General features: G+C 46.7%; 1 protein-coding gene across 1 annotated transcript in view; it reads right to left on the reverse strand.

Moving 5' to 3' along the window:
• Window positions 1-670: 670 nt before the first annotated feature.
• TSPAN7 (tetraspanin 7) overlaps window positions 671-17,622 on the reverse strand; it is a 126,934-nt gene continuing 109,982 nt past the window's right edge. Inside the window, exons 4-8 of the mRNA XM_039256339.1 lie at window positions 17,121-17,216; window positions 15,374-15,529; window positions 9,611-9,694; window positions 1,918-1,990; window positions 671-1,657 (exon numbers count right to left, since the gene is read on the reverse strand). Of these exons, the coding sequence (XP_039112270.1) occupies window positions 1,922-1,990; window positions 9,611-9,694; window positions 15,374-15,529; window positions 17,121-17,216 (405 nt within the window). The 3' untranslated portion in view covers window positions 671-1,657; window positions 1,918-1,921. The remainder of the gene's footprint in view (window positions 1,658-1,917; window positions 1,991-9,610; window positions 9,695-15,373; window positions 15,530-17,120; window positions 17,217-17,622) is intronic.

The raw sequence follows: 17,622 nt of genomic DNA on the forward strand, positions 1-17,622 counted from the left end.
GTCCTCATTACAGGTTTTTCTACAGAGAAGAGGGGGCTTTTTAGATCTACTTCTTTGGGAACAGATCAACGCATGCTTTTACCAGTTTTTCTCTTTAAGGGACCTCATCAGAAGGAAAATACAGATCGCACATAATCTATACTGTGCCTATTGCTAAAATGTTCTTGTAATCAAGTGTAAGGATTCCATACTTTAGTACAAACCGGGGCCTGGGGATGACGGCATGGTATGGTGTCATCTCTTCTCCAGCCTGAGTTCCTTCAGTCCGGAGGAGAAAGAAGGAAGGGAAGAATACATGCTCATTAGAAACAACAAAGGAAAGAATCGATGCTCATTTCCTTTTTTTTGTTTGTTTGTTTTAATGACATTCAGACTTGTGCAAACTGCTGAAATCTTTCTGCCTCTAGCCTGAAATAATGTGAAGCATCTATTTTTGTGGCCAACAATACCTGCTATTCATGATAATTGATTTAAGTTTCTGAAATGTCCATAAAAAAAATATAACCCTTCAGCTTTTATACTGCCCGAGGCTACTTCGGTGGGGTGAGAGCGTGCGTAGAGGGGTGTGTCAGTGTGGAAGGTGCCCGCTTCCAATCCCCCATGGAAGAAGATGAAATAGAAATACGCGTTTAGAAACTTACACAACAACCAAAGAACAAAACACGGCAAGTTGTAGTGATTCTATTTATTAATACATGTATCACAAATGCTTCACAATATCAATGCATTCTTGTTGGCATGCTAGACAGAGGCATGGTTGCTGGAGGTCTTCTAAAAATATTTTGACTTTTGTTCCCCCTTCACACTCATTTTTAAATTGATTTGATGAGGTCCTCGATGTCTGTAATGTCGATGCAAAGAAAAAATACAGAAGGAAGTAAAATAACACAACAGCAATTAATTGGGGAGAAACAGAAGTAATATTATTTCCTTCATAGGAAGTAACAATACGGCTTGGTAACAGGATTATACAGGTGTCAACCAAGAGGCATAGGTGCACTAAACTGTCTACACATACCCAGGCATGTAACAATAAGGAGCAAGGAGGCCACCTAACGCTCGACAGTTCCCTTCGTGCATGACGCATGCTCTTTTCTCCACATGGACAATTGCTGATGTATCTCTTTACATATCTTAGGCAGCCTGAGGAAGGTAGTAAGAGCCTTAGTAAAGGGAAAACCAAACCAAAGGAGGTTAAGCCAAAAGAACAGATAGCTATCTGCTTATCTACATCAAGGGGTGTGGCATTTAGCCATCAAGATGAAGGGCTAGCAGGAGCCTTCCACACTACATGCAGGGCCCAGCCGGGCCAGTGATGGTGGGATAACCAGTCACCTACAATGAGCTGCAGTTGGACCAAGTACAGATGGAGGAACTGGCACGCATGGGGGCCTCAGGTGGGGTCCACTAGGACCGGATGCAGGGAACCCGGCTACACTCTGGCACACAGGGCTTCACAAAATGGAACGCTACACATGATGCGGGCTGGAAGGCGGAGCAGAGACTGTGTGGGCGGGTCAGGTGCACGCTGGGTGGGGGGTTAGGGAGCTCGGAACGGGCATGTTATGTACTGTGCTCTGACATCCTTTGCAAGTCTTTCAAAGACTGCTGTGGTTCCTTCTTAAATCAGGTCTCTTAGGCCCTCGTTCTTGAAAGACTACGAGAGAAAGGAAAGCATGTGAGTGACTCACCACGAATAAGGACTTAAAAGAAGGTGAGCGCTTCTCCATTTTGCACAAGAGCAGGGACCCTATCTCCTCCCCAGCACGTGCACCATGGAAACAAGGTTTCAGCACATGTACAGTTGCCCCCCGACCAAGTAGTTAAGGGGCCAGGCAGTACCCTTGCCCACTTGAAGAGGAGTATGTGCCCCAAAAGGGAGAACCCCGAAATTAAACACCCCCCATACGCACTCACCTTCTTACACCATCTCATACTGGTTGGCCGTGATGAACCGGGACAGACAGCAGGCCAGCAGCATGCCGATGAGCTGGTGCCAGAACGAGAAGTGAGGGTCATAGTCTTAAGTCACTGAACTACACACTTCTCTGACCCCCTTGATGTAACTTTTAAAAAATGTCCATTTATTTATTTTGAGAGAAAGAGAGAGAGAGAGTGCGAACAGGCCTGTGTGCGCATGAGTGGGGGTGAGGCAGAGAGAGAGAGAGAGAGAGAGAGAGAGAGAGAGAGAGAGGATCCCAAGCAGGCTCCACACTGTCGGTGCAGAGTCGCACTCGGCACTTGAACTCATGAACCCATGAGATCGTGACCTGAGCCAAAATCAAGAGTGGGACGCCCAACTGACTGAGCCACCCACGCGCTCCACCCCTGCATGTAATTTCGGGCAACTGAGGGTTTTGCATGTGAATGAGGAAAAGGGCACTAGAGAAAAGATCAGATGTGATCTCAACGGTGGGATCTGAGATTTCGGGAGTCGCGCCGCTTGGGCAGGACAGCTGGAGGCTCTAGAACTGGCCATAACATTCCACTGTAGCTTGCTCTGGCCATGTGAAAGCAACTTTTGACACATAAGCAGTATTTAAGTTTGTTCACATGTTATGGGAGTAGTGAAAACACTGAAGGACCACAGAATCTGTGAGGGGTTAACAAAAAGGCCAACATTTAATTCAAAACTGTGAACATGTACATCGGGAAGATATCTCAACATGTATGATACCTCAGCCATACCTGGCCAACCCGATCGCAGTTCTTTCCTGGACACAAGGAGACACTATTCTTGACCAGGTGTGTTTGCCAGTAAGAAAGTCGTGGCTTGTGAGAGGTGGGTGTTAGGGGAAATCAGGGATTTCTCTTAGTCTCTAACCATGTGGATATTTGAGGCCTAACCGAGCCCATCCACACTATAGGCCCAACTCTTAGGTTTTGGGGGCCCCGGAACAACAGAGAGCAGGGTATCCCCCCTCCTCAGAAGACTCTGACTTGAGTAGCACACGTGGGCCTGATAAAAGCTGCTGTGACACTATCAAAACATTCTCAAGCACATCTCTTCCACGTACTGGGAACCAACATTCTCCTTCCTGACTCTGGATGGTCAGGCTCCTGTCCAAAGAATGCTGGAGTCCCTTCTCCTTAAGCAATTGGCCATTTTATTTTTTAATGGATCAGAGGTGGGAATGACCTTTACGGATAATCTGGCCCAGTGTCACTCCACGTGTGGCCCCAGGACAGCAGCAGCAGCATCACATGGGACCTTATTAGAAATGCAAATTCCCAGGACCTCACCTCAGACCTGTGGGATCACACTCTGAGGCGTGGGGCCCAGGATTGGTGTTTAAGGGGTGCCTGGGTGGCTCAGTCGGTCGAGTGTCCGACTCTTGGTTTGGGCTTGGGTCATGATCTCATGGTTCCTGGGTTTCAGCCCCACGTTAAACTCCGTGCTCTCAGTGAGGAGCCTGCTTGGGATTCTCTCTGCTCCCACCTCTGTTCCTCCCTCTCAAAATAAATGAATAAACAAACTTAAAACATAAAGAGTTGGTGTTTAAACAAGGCTTCTGGGTGAGAGAAGGACTCAACGCGGTCCATGTGGTTGCTCTTGTCTTACAGGCGGATCATGTGCAGCCCCAGCGGGTCCCGCTGTTGGTCAGGGAGACCCGTGACCTTGGGTAAAACCATGCTGTGAAATACAAACACTATAGCCTCGATCAGGTAAGGAAAAACCACCACCTTACTGGGCTCACCCTTCCTCCTACCAACGCTCTGGCCAATCTCATTTTGTGCCACAAGATACAGAGTCTTGTGCACGTGCCACCAAACCACCCCAGGAACCACGGCTGTAACCTCCAGAATCCTATGGCAAATGACAAATTAAAATCCCTCCCTCATGACCGTAAGGACTTCGAACCTTGTAGCTTGTCCCTTTTCATTAGAACCGCCATTTTCCAGGACCCACGGACACCAGAACACACTTGGAATTCTTAAAACCCAGATTTCAGCCACAAAACAAGTGAGTATTAGAGGAATAGAATATGCGAGGGTATCCAGCTCTTTAACCCTTCCCGCCTCTGTGTACAATATTACCGTCCCAACTTTCCACATAAAACAAGGGGCTCACCTCCATAAGTACTGATTAAGGGCAAGTTCGGGGTGGGGGAACATCCTATACTTAATAGCAGCTATTACCAGATGATTTTGGGGGTACATAACGGAAAGCCTGTTCAGCCAATGTCGTGGCCTCTTTCTCAGTGTGAGGACAAATGCTTGCTGGCCACTAGACAGAGAAGTCCATCCTTATTTATTTATTTATTTATAAAAAAAATTTTTTAAAATGTTTTATTTATTTCTAGGAGAGAGAGAGAGAGAGAGACAGTATGAGCAGGGGAGGGTCAGAGAGAGAGGGAGACACAGAATCTGAAATAGGCTCCAGGCTCTGAGCTGGCAGTCAGCACAGAGCCCGACGCGGGGCTCGAACCCACGAACCGTGAGGTCATGACCTAAGCGAAAGTCAGACGCTTAACCGACTAAGCCACCCAGGTGCCCCAGTCCATCCTTATTTAGATGATACTTTTTTTTTTTAGCTTAAATATATGTAAAAAGGACCTCAAAGAGCAGAGGTACATTCTGTGGGATTCCGGGTGGCCTTTGAGGAACAACGGCTCATATATATTAAGGCCGCAGTATGTGGGCATTTGGACAGACTCCTGCCTTAAACCCCAGAGGGAGACAGAAAAGAAGACCTGGTCTCTTATGCTGGAAACCACTCGGGTCGGAGACCCCAGAACCACGGCTCGCCGTTCTGGTGGCTGGTGAGATGCCTACTATCACGCAGCCTGTGGGGTTTTAGATCAAATTATTTTTATTTGCTCGACTAAGACTTTGTAATTAGTCTCCATCTAAGTTTTGGAGGTAACCTTTTATTTTTACCACTCTCTGCCTTGTCAGGACTATATTCTGCTTTCTTTTGGGTCATGAAAACCTCTGGGAGGTTCTGCTGCTTCAAGAACTGAGAAGCCGGGGGTGGGGGGAGAGAAGAAAGGCCCCCTACTTAACGGAAGGGTGACTCCAGGCTTTCCCAAGGCGCTCTCACACAGGTGGCAGAGCGGCCCGGGCACCAAGAAGCTCTAGCGACGTGGATTGCACCGCTGGGGCTCTCTGCCAATCACCAGCAACAGGACAGATTCCAAGAAGTGGGAGAGAGGGGCTGGGGCAGTGCCCGTACCAGGCAAGACAAGCGATGTAAGAGGTGATAGGCCAAGGGCGCCCTCCCTGCCATCACCATGGGAGCCAAATGTGGCCCAAGACCTGATCGCTGAAGGGCAGAGGCAGGATAGCAAAGCTGTAAAGGCAGCTTTTCTTTTTTTTTTTTTTTTTTATGTTTATTTTTGAGAGAGAGGGAGAGACAGAGTGTGAGCAGGGGAGGGGCAGAGAGAGAGGGAGACCCAGAATCCGAAGCAGGCTCCGGGCTCTGAGCTGTCAGCACAGAGCCCGAGTGGGGTCTGAACCCATGGACCACAAAATTAGGACCTGAGCCGAAGTCGAACGCTGAAGCAACTGAGCCACCCAGGCGCCCAAGGCAACATTCTCTCTCTCTCTCTCTCTCTCTCTGATATTTTAAAATTTTTATTCAGTTCAAAATTATTAAAAAAAATTTTTTTTAATTTACTACTGACCCAGGTTTATTTGTAAATGCATTAGTTTCAAAATATTGGGGGATTTTCCCGAGATGCTTCCATTATTGATTTCTAACTTAACTTTTTCTGTGGGTAGAGAACATAATATGTATGGCTTGTATCTTTTCAACACTTGTTGAGGTTTGTTTTGTAGTCCAGAATAGAGTCTGGCAACTTTCTTTATAAGAAAGTGACCAGCAACAGATCAAAAACTTGGATCTTTATAGTACCTGTGGAGATTTTACGCAAACAACTGAAGTGGGAAACTAAATAGAACTTCCATGTCTTTGGGGAAGTGTCAAGGAATCCGGGTTGACATAAAATTGTATACATGCTAATTGGGGCCATCTCAGGCCCTGAAAATACTAGAGGAGTAAATAGTTCCACTAGCCTTCTTTGGCCATGTGTCATCAAGGCTACCAACAGCTTTGTCCTGCCCTCTACATGGGAGAGGTAAACAAGTCCCAGAAAAGAAATCCTGGTTTGGGGCGCCTGGGTGGCTCAGTCAGTTGAGCGTCCAACTTCGGCTCAGGTCATGATCTCGTGGCTCGTGGGTTCGAACACCGCGTCAGGCTCTGAGCTGACAGCTCAGAGCCTGGAGCCTGCTTCAGATTCTGTGCCTCCCCCTCTCTCTGCCCCTCCCTTGCTCGCACTCTGTCTCTGTCTCAAAAATAAATAAACATTAAAAAAATTAAAAAAAGAAATCCTGGTTCATAATGAATCATCCCAGCAGCCTGTGGGCCCTGGGGGAGGCCCTGCAGAGGTGAGGGTCAGAGGATGGATGGGAAGGAGGAGGATCTGTATTTTGCATTGAGTACCTTCTTCCTTTCAATTCCACAGACGCAAACCCTGGCATTATGAAAGCACACAATGAGTTCCGTTTAGGTGCCACCTGGGGCAAGAACAAGGGGGATCTTTGGCCCGAAGGTTTGATACAGCAGGCCAGGTGGAGAAGTCAGAATTATAATCCTGGATCTAGAATAGCAGCCCAACCTCAAGTAAGCTACTAAACTCTCCCCTCTTCTGGAAAACAGCTCTACCAGCCCTACTCAGGACTATAACATCTTGTGATGTGGAGAATTAATCCAGCCGACCATGTTCCAAGTCTAGAGAAGCCCTGTGTCTATTTACATTGGATACAGAAACGTTACCAGTCTTTCCCTGCGACACATGGTAGAAAGCCAACCAAGGTGGGAGGTGACGTCACAAATGGAGTAAGTGTCCAGACACAGACACCTTCACCTTTGGCTTCAAGGCCATGTTAGGGGCAGGGGAGGTGATATTCCCACTCTGATTCCCTCCTTCTCTCTCTCTCTCTCATGCACAAACATGTAAACGCATTCTGCTTGGGTGTGGGTCTCTCCAAGCTCTCTTGAGTAAAAGAGAAGCTTCCAAAGATGCAGGGAGGAGGTACCCTCTCAAAACACACCAGCCTCCTGCCATAAACTTCTAGGGCAGTAGGCCCTGCCCATCCCGTCCAGACAAGCGGGAAGTCCTTGAGAGGACTCAGGCGATGGAAGTTTGTGGAGAGAAGCATCCAATGCCTGCCCAGTTCCTGCTGTCCAGAAACAGAACTCAAGGGCTTTAAGTTAGCTACGGTGGGAAAAGGGGACAAAGTTTTTGCACAATCTGTTAAAAGGCTAGACTTGACTGAGGTTTCCTTGTGCTTTAGACCACCACGACAGATGTACAAGGCCAGTTTGTTCCAGCAGATGGTGTTATGGGTGTCACAAGAGCAGGCGAGGAAAAGGGCAAGGAGTAGGTGGAGGGCAGGGGAGGAAAGGGGAAGGGAGAGAGAGAAAGAGAGAGCCGGAGAGCACACGAGAGTGTGAGAGCATGCTCTGTTCTTTCCTACCTACTTTGGCCTCTACTCAGTAGAACTTCCATTAGCATAGGAAGGCCAAGACGTAGGCCGCCATGACTGATTCACCTAAATAAGCCAACATTTGCTAACTTACTCTGACGTTGATCCTAAAATTTTTGAACACTTGTGGCTAAAGCTTTGGTTCTGGGTTGTTGACTAGGGTCAGTGCAGCTGGTTCGTCTTGAATAGGCATCCAGTGAGTGGCCACCAGTGTTCCCGAGGGGCCTTGGATGGATCTACTGGTACCTGGAAGCTAACTCCAGCTTCCAGAAACCCAGAGGCTGCTGGCACCATTCAAAACTCAGCAGCTAGTACACCAGGCTAGTAAAAGTCAGCGACGGCTGCTCTTCTCCCTGCCCCAAGCTGAGCACCTTGCACATCTACATCGGACATGAGGTCCCGGATCCTCTACAATGCCCCCTGGCCATTACAGATACATCACTGAAGTGCTACTACTTAAGTACGATAGCAATTGGAAGAAAGTGTGGGGTAGTAACTTTCTGTGAAACGTCTCGGGAGACGAATTGGTCCTGTCTGTGGTGCCATTCTGGTGTGTCTGTGTGTTGGTGTGTTGAGGGTTTAATTCATTTCTTGAGCTGCAAAAAAATGGACAGGTGTGGTAAAAGAATTTTGAAACTGCTGGAAGGAGCACACACTCCCATTGGACGATTCCACACGCTCTTGTGACATGAAATGTCACATGGGATTTTGTAACCACCGAGGAAAAAAAGCTTTTCAACTCACCTGAGCCTAAACCTTGTCTTTGCAAAAACCACTAGGGCAATGTTCTAGTCTTTGATCGAAGTGAGGGTTACACAAGTGTAACACAGAGGTGTGTTCATTTTGTGCTAATTTATTGAGTTGCACATTTATAATTTATGCACTTTTCTACATGTGCCATATTTCAATTAAAAAGTTTTAAGGGGGCACCTGGGTGGCTCAGTCGGTTGAGCGTCTGACTCTTGGTTTTGACTCAGGTCATGATCTCAGTTTGTGAGATCGAGCCCTGTGTCAGGCTCCGTGCTGACAGCACAGAGCCCGCTTGGGATTCTCTCTCTCTCTGCCCCTCCCCTGCTCATGTTCTCTATCTCTCTCAAAATAAATAAATTAATTGAAAACAAGTTTTAAGGACAAGTTTGGCTAGAAAGAAAGTGTGTTTGCATTATGAGGCAGGAAGGAAGGAGGTATGGGGGCATCAGGAAGAGGGAAGTATAGTCTGAGAGAGCCAATGTGGAATTCGGACAGGGGAAATTAGAGTGGTGGAGACAGGTCCCAGAGAGAAAACATTAATTATGCTTTGTTGGAAAAATGATCTGTTAGTCTGAAAAAATTCTGAGTTAAACATACGTAGAGTTCTCATTTGGTTGTTGAGTATACATGCCCATCCTTCTACCCATAGCAGTATCATAGCAACTATTTGTCATTTGGCTGCAAGATCAGAGGCCTGTGGAGGTGGGCCAAGTTTTTAGATTTAGGTTTTAGGTTTAGCTTAATCTTGTTCCATCCTTGAGTATATGTTGCTCACTTCATTTGCAGAATTACTTCTCCCCTATTTTATAGAGGCTGGGTGGGGATATAGCGATACAAAATTTAATATACAAAAATTCCATTTCCTCTAAGAACGAATAGTCCAATTTCGGATTAAAATAATGATCACAAAAGATGAAATTTGCTAAACGTAGGCTTTCTGGAAAAGGAGACATCTCGTGCATAATCGACAGGAACTAAGAACAAAACCGGGACAGGTCAACCAGGGAAGGAACAGCCTCCCCCAAATCCAGATCAGCCATTTGATGCTTGGAGTTGTTTATGCTCCAATTAAGCCAGCACTTTGTTCACTTAACCTCCATTTGACCTACAGAAGAAGCAAGTTGTTTTCTGGAGCTAGTCATTAGTTGAACTGTAACCGATATTCCCTTGATGGCAAAACTTCATTTAAGTTGAAAAAGGAAAATCAATAAACAGATGACCTGAGGACTAATGAGCAAGGAGCTCTGACCCCATCTATCAGCCTTCCCCAAGGAACAGAGAGGCAGGCGGGGAATCTGGAGACCGGGGAGGGAGGCGAGGGCAGGAGGCTGGGGAAGGCCAGGCCTGACCACACAATGACGCAGGCTACCTGGGAGAACGCGATTCCAAAAGCCACTCCAGCGATGATCCCCATGTTGGTCTCCATGAAACTGGTCACCAGATCATAACAACCCTGCAAACAGAGAGAGAGAGAGAGAGCAGTGGCCTCAGAGATGCATTTTACCCAGGCCAGACTGGGCTGTGTTAACTTGCCACCCTCCTAAGCAAACAGTGTGACCCCACGCTCAGCAAGTACAACTGCAACTCATTGTAGGAACTTAAAAGCATTTTTTCAAACTTAAAAAAAAATAGAAAAATTTCAAATGTACAGAAAGGCACAGAGAGCAATACAGCGAACCCCCAAGTGACTCCTTCTCTAACCTCACAATTAACATGTGGCCAATCTTGTTTCATTTAAAGCTCCTCACCTCTCCTCCCCTGGCTGGATTATTTTAAAGCGAGTCCCAGATATATACTTTCAGCCAGAAATGTTTCAGTAGTAGGATTAAATATAGTAGGAAATCAGTAAGATCTATGAGACAAACACTGTAGACGTAGGAAGCAGACTCGAAGGATACAAAGGCGTTCCACATCCTTGCACGGACTCAGCATCGCAAACATAGTTACCAGCATTTTGACAACGAATGACAAAATCTTAGAAAAATAAAGTGAAATCATCTGGTTAGAGGGAGGTGTTTGAGTGTCTGCCAACTTGATGGTGTTTTGGGGTCCTGCCTAAGGAGATCATTAACTTTTTTAAACAGGGAAAAACCTACGTTTTAAAGTCCTCTTTTCCATAAATTTACCATGTGACCTTGGACAAGTCACTTCCCATTTCCGGAGGCAGTGACTTTATCCATAAAATGAAGCGACCTTCCCTGTAACATAGTATGAAATCTCCAGACGTGATTCAAACCGACACCAATTTTGCCAGTTTCAATGATAGTTTAATACTGAGAGCGTGAATCACCTTTCTTTAAAATAAAAGATCTGGTTGGAGTTCAATCTTGTTACGGAACAAGTTTTTTCACTGTGGTTTTTCAGGATTACATTGTATCAACCCAGTCCAGGTAGGAAGTGCCAGTTGTGTATTACCCATAATGCAAAGGCAGAAGTGGACTCTTCCTGTTAAGTACCCAACGGGTTGAACTCTGTGGGCGTGTGCCCGTGTGCATATGTATTTATCTGAAACTGGACCACATCAACCTAGATTTCTGAACTGACTTAACAGTCCAGGAGACATGGTCTTTTTCCAGTTTCCTGAGAAAGGGCTTCTACTTAAATGTATAAAATCTGCAAAAATCAAGACATGGATTTCATAAAGAGGGCCAAAAGGATTCTTGCTTATCAAGAAGGCACACTAAACTGTAATAGTATCTGAAGAACACAAAAAACCACATCTCCCATTTTTAAATTCAAAATTTAGCACTGTAACATTTCTCATAGCTTATGAAAATTCTACCAATGCTGTACCTTCTAAGGAGTCATATTTTCTGCAGCCTCAGTCTGTCTGCTGAGAAGTGCATTAGCGTAGCAGCAGTCCTTTGGCACGTTCCCTCCCCCCCCCCTTTTTTTTAAATGTGTATTTATTTTTGAGAGAGAGAGAGAGAGAGACGGAAAGAGAGAGAGAGAGAGAATGAGCTGGTGAGGGCAGAGAGAGAGAGGGACAAGAGCTGTGCTGTCAGCACAAAGCCTGATGCAGGGCTCAAACTCATGACCTGTGAGATCATGACCTGAGCCAAAGTTGGACGCTTAACTGACTGAGCCACCCAGGTGCCCCTGACACATGTTTCCAATGCAACAGGCAAATGACACTCCTTGGTTAGCTGATGCAAATTTGAAGGCTGGAGACGGGTGGGAAAGGAAATATTGTGTCAAGAGGAGTTTTGAAATTTGATTCTCTCTTTATAGTAGAAGATTGCTTGCTGATTTCATTTTTACTAGCAGAAGTATATACCACACTACTTTTCAAAATGTGGTGGAAGGGAGAGCAGATTGGGTTCGGAAGAATTTAAGGCGAGTAAAGAAGAGAGACGGATATTTGAACACTTTGCCAAACGGTAGCAGCTAAGACAGCGCTTTGCCGAGGTAGCCATCATGACCGTATCTTCTCCAGGCCAGGATCGTTGGGTGGAGGAATGAAGTTCAGCCCAACACCAGTGTTAGGTTGGCTCAAACTATGGAAACACAAACCCAACTGTAAAAACCAGAGAGAAGCAAGGTGGGTGATTTTCTTACTCTGCAATATATTTTGGCATAGGTATTTTCCCCATGAACTTGGATTCTGCATGTAAGTAGAATAACGTTTTGCTAACGTATGATTTCTATTCTACTGTAGGAGGTTCCACAAGCAATCGCATTTTTGATAAGCCCACGCCACAACCAGCAAGAGAAACCAGAACGAGGTCCCTGCCGTGAGTGCAATTGCGACAAAGTCGTTCTCTCCAAACCTTGCTTCTCAAAGTAGGGTTCTGCCAGGGCTAGCAACAGCAACCATCACCTGAGAATTTGCTAGAAATGCAGAATCTGAGGTCTTGCTCCAGACTTACTCAATCAGAATCCACCAAATCCCCGGGTTATTCATTTTTAATGAATCTTTATGAATGTGACCAATACCTCCAGATGTTTCATATGCCCACTAAAGCTTGAGGAGTAGTCTTCTAGAAGAAAAGTTCTCCCATGTTTTTTTCATTCCACAGATGAAAGCAAAGTCATGAAGCCTAGCAGTAGGAGGGCTCCTTAAAATGAGAAGGATGGAAGTGATTTTGCTTTTTTGTTGTCATCTACACGGTGTAAGGGCAAGGTGGAAATAAACGCTTTCCATCTCTGGACTCTTCTCTGTTACTCACTGTGCAGACCCACAGGCCCACCCTCCAGATCTCGGCACAGACCTGCCGACCGCAAGGACTGCTGTGGTATTACGACCACGGGCCATGTTTGCATCCCACGCCAAGGTCCCCACTACACTGTGATCTTACCCACCCACGACAATCTCTTTCAATTTCCTAAAATGAAAGCCTGGTGGTCAGGTGTGAGATAACTCTACAGAGACCCGCTAAGTGTCCTAGGAAACATCCAGAAACAGGATAGGTCATTTGCTTGCCCTCTCAGCATGTAGAGATCAATACGGTCACCAGTGGGAAACATCTGTCAGTGGCAGATGTTTGACACGAGGAGTGGGCGGATCGACCCAGGCAGGTTCTGGGAAGAGGTGCCTCGGCAGCCACCAACCAGAATAACTATCGCTCTTCCTCTTGTTCTTAAAAAAGGTCAAGAATTCCTAGGAGTAGGGGCTCAGTCAATGCTATGTAGCCATGTGAACTTGCAGATATCTCAATATCCTGCTAGCAAAACCAAAATAAACTCCATCCCTTACACAAAACAATAAACATCCTGTTTAACTATTCTCTCCCCCTTCTCGCTCTCTCCTTGTCATTTGTACGAGGTAGGTTTCTCAGGCTGCCAGGAAGAGCCAAGAGGCTTCTTTCTGTGCTATTAAAGCACAGGGTTCAAGACACCAAAAGATCTACAGGGATTTAGAATGCATTTATTCTAAATAACAAGATTCCACAGAACGACAGTGTGGCAGGCAGTAGTTAAGCCTCCCGGAGGAGGGAGCTGGTGGGGGTGGTTAACACTCATAAGCATCTGCTATTAGTATCTTCACCCAACCCCCTTTCTCCTGCCTCTTAGAGGTGAGGTTTCTGAGCCTCAGATCCAAGAACTTGTCTCAGTGGTTCGTGTGGGCATTGAATGGGAATAACTAATAAGGCTCAGTAGACAAATTTCAGTTTTCACTCACTTTTACGCTACGGAGAAAGCCAGGTCAGAGGAATTAAGCGCTTTTTCCAGGTATTTGAGGTACCCAGGAGAACGTAAAGCAGGACTGGGGCAGGTGGTGGGGTGAGGAGTCAGGGAGTGAGGTCAATGCGCAGGTTATCAATGAAATGGAAAAAATATTACCCTATCTTTCTTTCTAAGGATCATAGAAATGCACTATAGGTCATGACTCTCAACTTGCTTTTCAATACTAACAAAAGACCCCCCCCCATCCGGGGACCTACTGCATCATTCCTAATAAAGGACACAGTGTGGTGTAGAGGAAGACAGACCGCACCATCACCAGGGTGACGTTTGCGTTACAGTTAACATTTAACATCACAGTTAACGTTTCTCTTGTCCGTACTCTGTGCCCAGGCACTGCGCTTTAGACACGTTATCTCATTCAATCCTTGTATCAATCCTAAGGGGTGGGGACAATTATCTCCCTTTTACCGATGCGAAAAAGAATGAGAAAGGGTAAGTCACTCGATCCAGGCTGCACAACCAGCAAGTGGCTGAGCCAGAATTTAAACTGGAGTCTGACTCCAGAGCCCATGCTCCTTCCTGACTTCTAGATCCCCCAACTTTCACAAAAGGAAATTTCGCTGTAATGGAAGACTTTATCCAGGTTGATGGTGGCCTGCTTCTACAAAGGACCTCCTGAGGTTTTATTATGCCAAATCTCACTGCCAAAAAGCACTTCTGGTCTTTTATAAATTGGAGCATCCACTGCAGCTGGGTATGCTCGGAGCTTCATAAAATGGCAGCATCACAACATCACTGGGGGCTCAGTGGGGATGCCCACAAGGAAACCAGACGTCACCTTACTGACGAGAGGCAAAGGAGGCTTCACACTCTGGATTCGTAAGAAAATTCCAGTAGGAACACATGTCCTCTGAGCTAAGATAAGAAGTGGAAGCGGTCAGTACTGAACATCTTAACCTCACCACACGACTAAGAAGAAATAAGCCCAGAATGACATGAGCTTCTAGAATGGCAACAATGCTCTGTAGCATTTATGCTACAATTACTAACATTAAATGGATAAAATACAGAAACCATCTCTTAACATTCTAATCTTGAGAGCATGGCTACCTTCCATGAATTATTCAGTAGCTGGCCCAGGTCACATCAAGTTTTGAAGACCTTGCAAGGACAGAATTTTATCTTAGTAAAAAAAGATACTTTACCCGATGGCTGCGTAACAGCAGGTTAAGTCAACAACAGGGTATTTTTTTCTCCCTTCTGTTTTACCAAAACATATTTTTTATCTGGCATTTCTCTAAACATTAAAGAATACAGATCCCCCTTCACACAGTTTTATCATGCCGTCATCATAGTCTCTGTGAAGCGGCATACGGAAATGGTCTTCCTTTTCTCTGACTACTGAAACTTGATTTCCTTCATTTTCCATACATGCTACCTTTCAAATTTCTTTTAGCCCATTTTCCCTCCCTCCCTCCCTCCCTCTCTCTCTCTTTCTCTCTCTCAATCTCCCCCTCCCTCTTTCTGATTTCTTTGGGAGTCAGGATTCTGACAGTGAGTTGAAGCAGAGTTGCTGATTTCTCTTCCTCGAGCCGAGAACGCCCTAAAATAAAGGCCACCCTGGCAGGAGCAGATGTTGTCTGTCAACTCCAGTCCCCCTTCCTGCTAAGGACTGGCACCCAGCTGTGAATACTTCCATGTTTAGAAGGTAGATTAAGCAGAAGAAAGACAGCCAGAAAGAAGAAAGGCAGCATTCCCTGTCTGACATCCGCACCATAGCTAAACCTCCCTAACTACATCTGGTGGCTTCTTGCTGAGTCACAGTTCGCTCCTTCTGGAGCGGACAGCCTCTCTCCAGGGCAAGAAAGGGCCACGGAGAGCAATACCACACTCTCTCCTGAACTACCATTTCTAGCCTGTTTGTCGTAGTTCGACAGAAACGACACCAAAAAGCTGTCCCCCAGACATTCACCACGGACCCCATCAGGGCTGCCAGGAAGCATACCTTCTGGTTGACTTTGGTGGCGGCCACAGTCAGGTTGTGTAGATCCTGGGCATTGCAGTCGGTTTCGTTCATGCAGCAGCTCAGGGGGATGCCGTTCTCCAGGAAGTAGGGGCTGGTGCTCCAGTTGGTGTAGTTCTGCACCCCACAGCAGCTCAGCTGTTAAGGGGGGAGGGGAAAGAGCCAGAGCGAGCAGGTCAAAGACATGCAGCCTCTTCTCTCACAACCCTGTGCCATTTAGAAGAGAAGCGCGGGCCGAGGCGCTGAGTCCACGGGCACAGCTTTGGTGAGTAACGATGAGCTGAGGGTCCCCTAACAATTCTATTCACTGGGAGGCTCAACCGGACTGACAGAAAGGAAGCCAGTCCGAGATCCCGTGTTGTGTTGGCTTCCCGACCAAGTCCACAAAGCACACCAGTGGTTCTGTGGCCTGCCTCAGCATCAAAATCACCCCTGTGGGGTGGTGATCTGTACGTACAGATCAACTAAATCAGGGCTGCTGATGGGGAAGCTGAGACGAAAATGGTCTTAAAAAGATTTTTTAAGGGGCACCTGGGTGGCTCAGTCGGTTAAGCGGCCGACTTCGGCTCAGGTCACGATCTCACGGCTGATGAGTTTGAGCCCCGCGTCGATCCTCTGTCTTGCTCTCTTTCTGCCCCTCCCCCACTTGTGCTCGCCCTCTCTCAAAAACAGATAAACATTAACAAAAATAAAAAGCTCTCATTAGAGCTTATAGATCTACAAGATCTCTACTGATAAGTAAATGGTTTAGTGGGAAGAATGATGTACACAGAGGAAGAGAGAGCTGGTGTTGGTAAACTATAGCCCACTAGCTGCCTGATTTTGTAAATCAGGGTTTACCTGGACACAGCCATGCCTGTCTGTTTACACACTATGGCTGCTTCTGTTAAGAGCAGGACCGTGTGGTTGTGACAGAGACTGCACGGCTCTCAGAGCCCAAGATAATTACCATATGATGCTTTCCAGAAAAGATGTATCAACACTTGACATAAAGAATATTAAAGGAAATGGGGCAAAAGTAGAAATTAATTAGTGAATCTGGGTAAAAGGTATCCTGTTTCTTACATTCTTCCAGCAACTTTTCTATTAACTTTGAAATTTCATCAAAATACCAAGTATATATATATTGCTTCTGAAGTAAAAAAAAAAAAAAAAAAATACAACAGAAAACGCAAAAAACAGGTGCTCCAGCTGGGCCGTCGGGCTTGAGCATGCGCACCTGCCCCAAGCACCTCCATGCAGGAGACCACGGTTTTCCTGATCTCCTCTGCAAAGCATCTGGCAGCCAGGGTCTTCCCATTCCCGCCAGATCCTCGGCTTCTCCTGGCCCCCCTGCCCACCCCCACCACACTGCCCACGTTGGTAAACACAGCTCATCTGAGCTTTCCACCCAGCCGAAACACACCGCTTCCAGAATGCTCAGCAAGGCTGCCTACACCCACTGCCTCCTTTCCGAGGCTTCAGATTTTCAGGGCAAGCTAGCTTTCCTTGGGGGGCTCATAATTCATACTGAAGAAAGGCAAGCCACAGGCAGGGGCCCTCTTGATACTAACGGCTCGGGTAATTGGCCCTTGGACCGGTGCTGGGTGTGAACTGTTGGAAACGGAACCGGACAGCGGGAGTCAAGAGCAAAGGCTGATGGCCCGTCCCCCCAGCAGCCCCCGCCCCCCAGGTCGAAAGCGTGACATTGCAGGTGGTGGGCGACCCGGTCTCCTTCCCTGGGACTTACGCTGCGCTGCACGTGATCCACTGCCCGGCTCTTCTCGTCTTTGCCATTGTAAGTATGCATGGCGTCCGTGTAGGTCCTCAGGAAGGTGTCCTTGATCTATGGAAGACAAGGGGGCATGCGGTTCTGGTCCACTGCTGCCCAAATGGGCTCACGTTCATGCCCACTTCTACTCCAAAATGACCTCTTCTGAAAAATCTGAATAAATGTATGCCAGGGGGGTAATATCCTGATGCCCATCCTTCCATCCATAACGTTTCCTGCCCTTACTCAGAAGAATAACAAAGGACAGGCCACTGGAGATCGGGAAGCCTGATGTGGCTGTGACCGGAAACAGATCCCGTTCTAGCATATGGGGGAGGGCACAACCAACTTGCACCTACCTGCCCTTATGGGGGCCAAAAAGAGAGGCTAAAAGATATGAACTTTTCTTATTACTAAGTAGTTAGCAAAACCCCTTCTCCTCTGTGAGCGCATTTGACCGTGGGTTAACTTTCGAGCTGTG

The sequence above is a fragment of the Hyaena hyaena genome, unplaced genomic scaffold, assembly GCF_003009895.1.
Source record: "Hyaena hyaena isolate Hyena2069 unplaced genomic scaffold, ASM300989v1 scaffold_12, whole genome shotgun sequence".
NCBI lineage: Eukaryota > Metazoa > Chordata > Mammalia > Carnivora > Hyaenidae > Hyaena > Hyaena hyaena.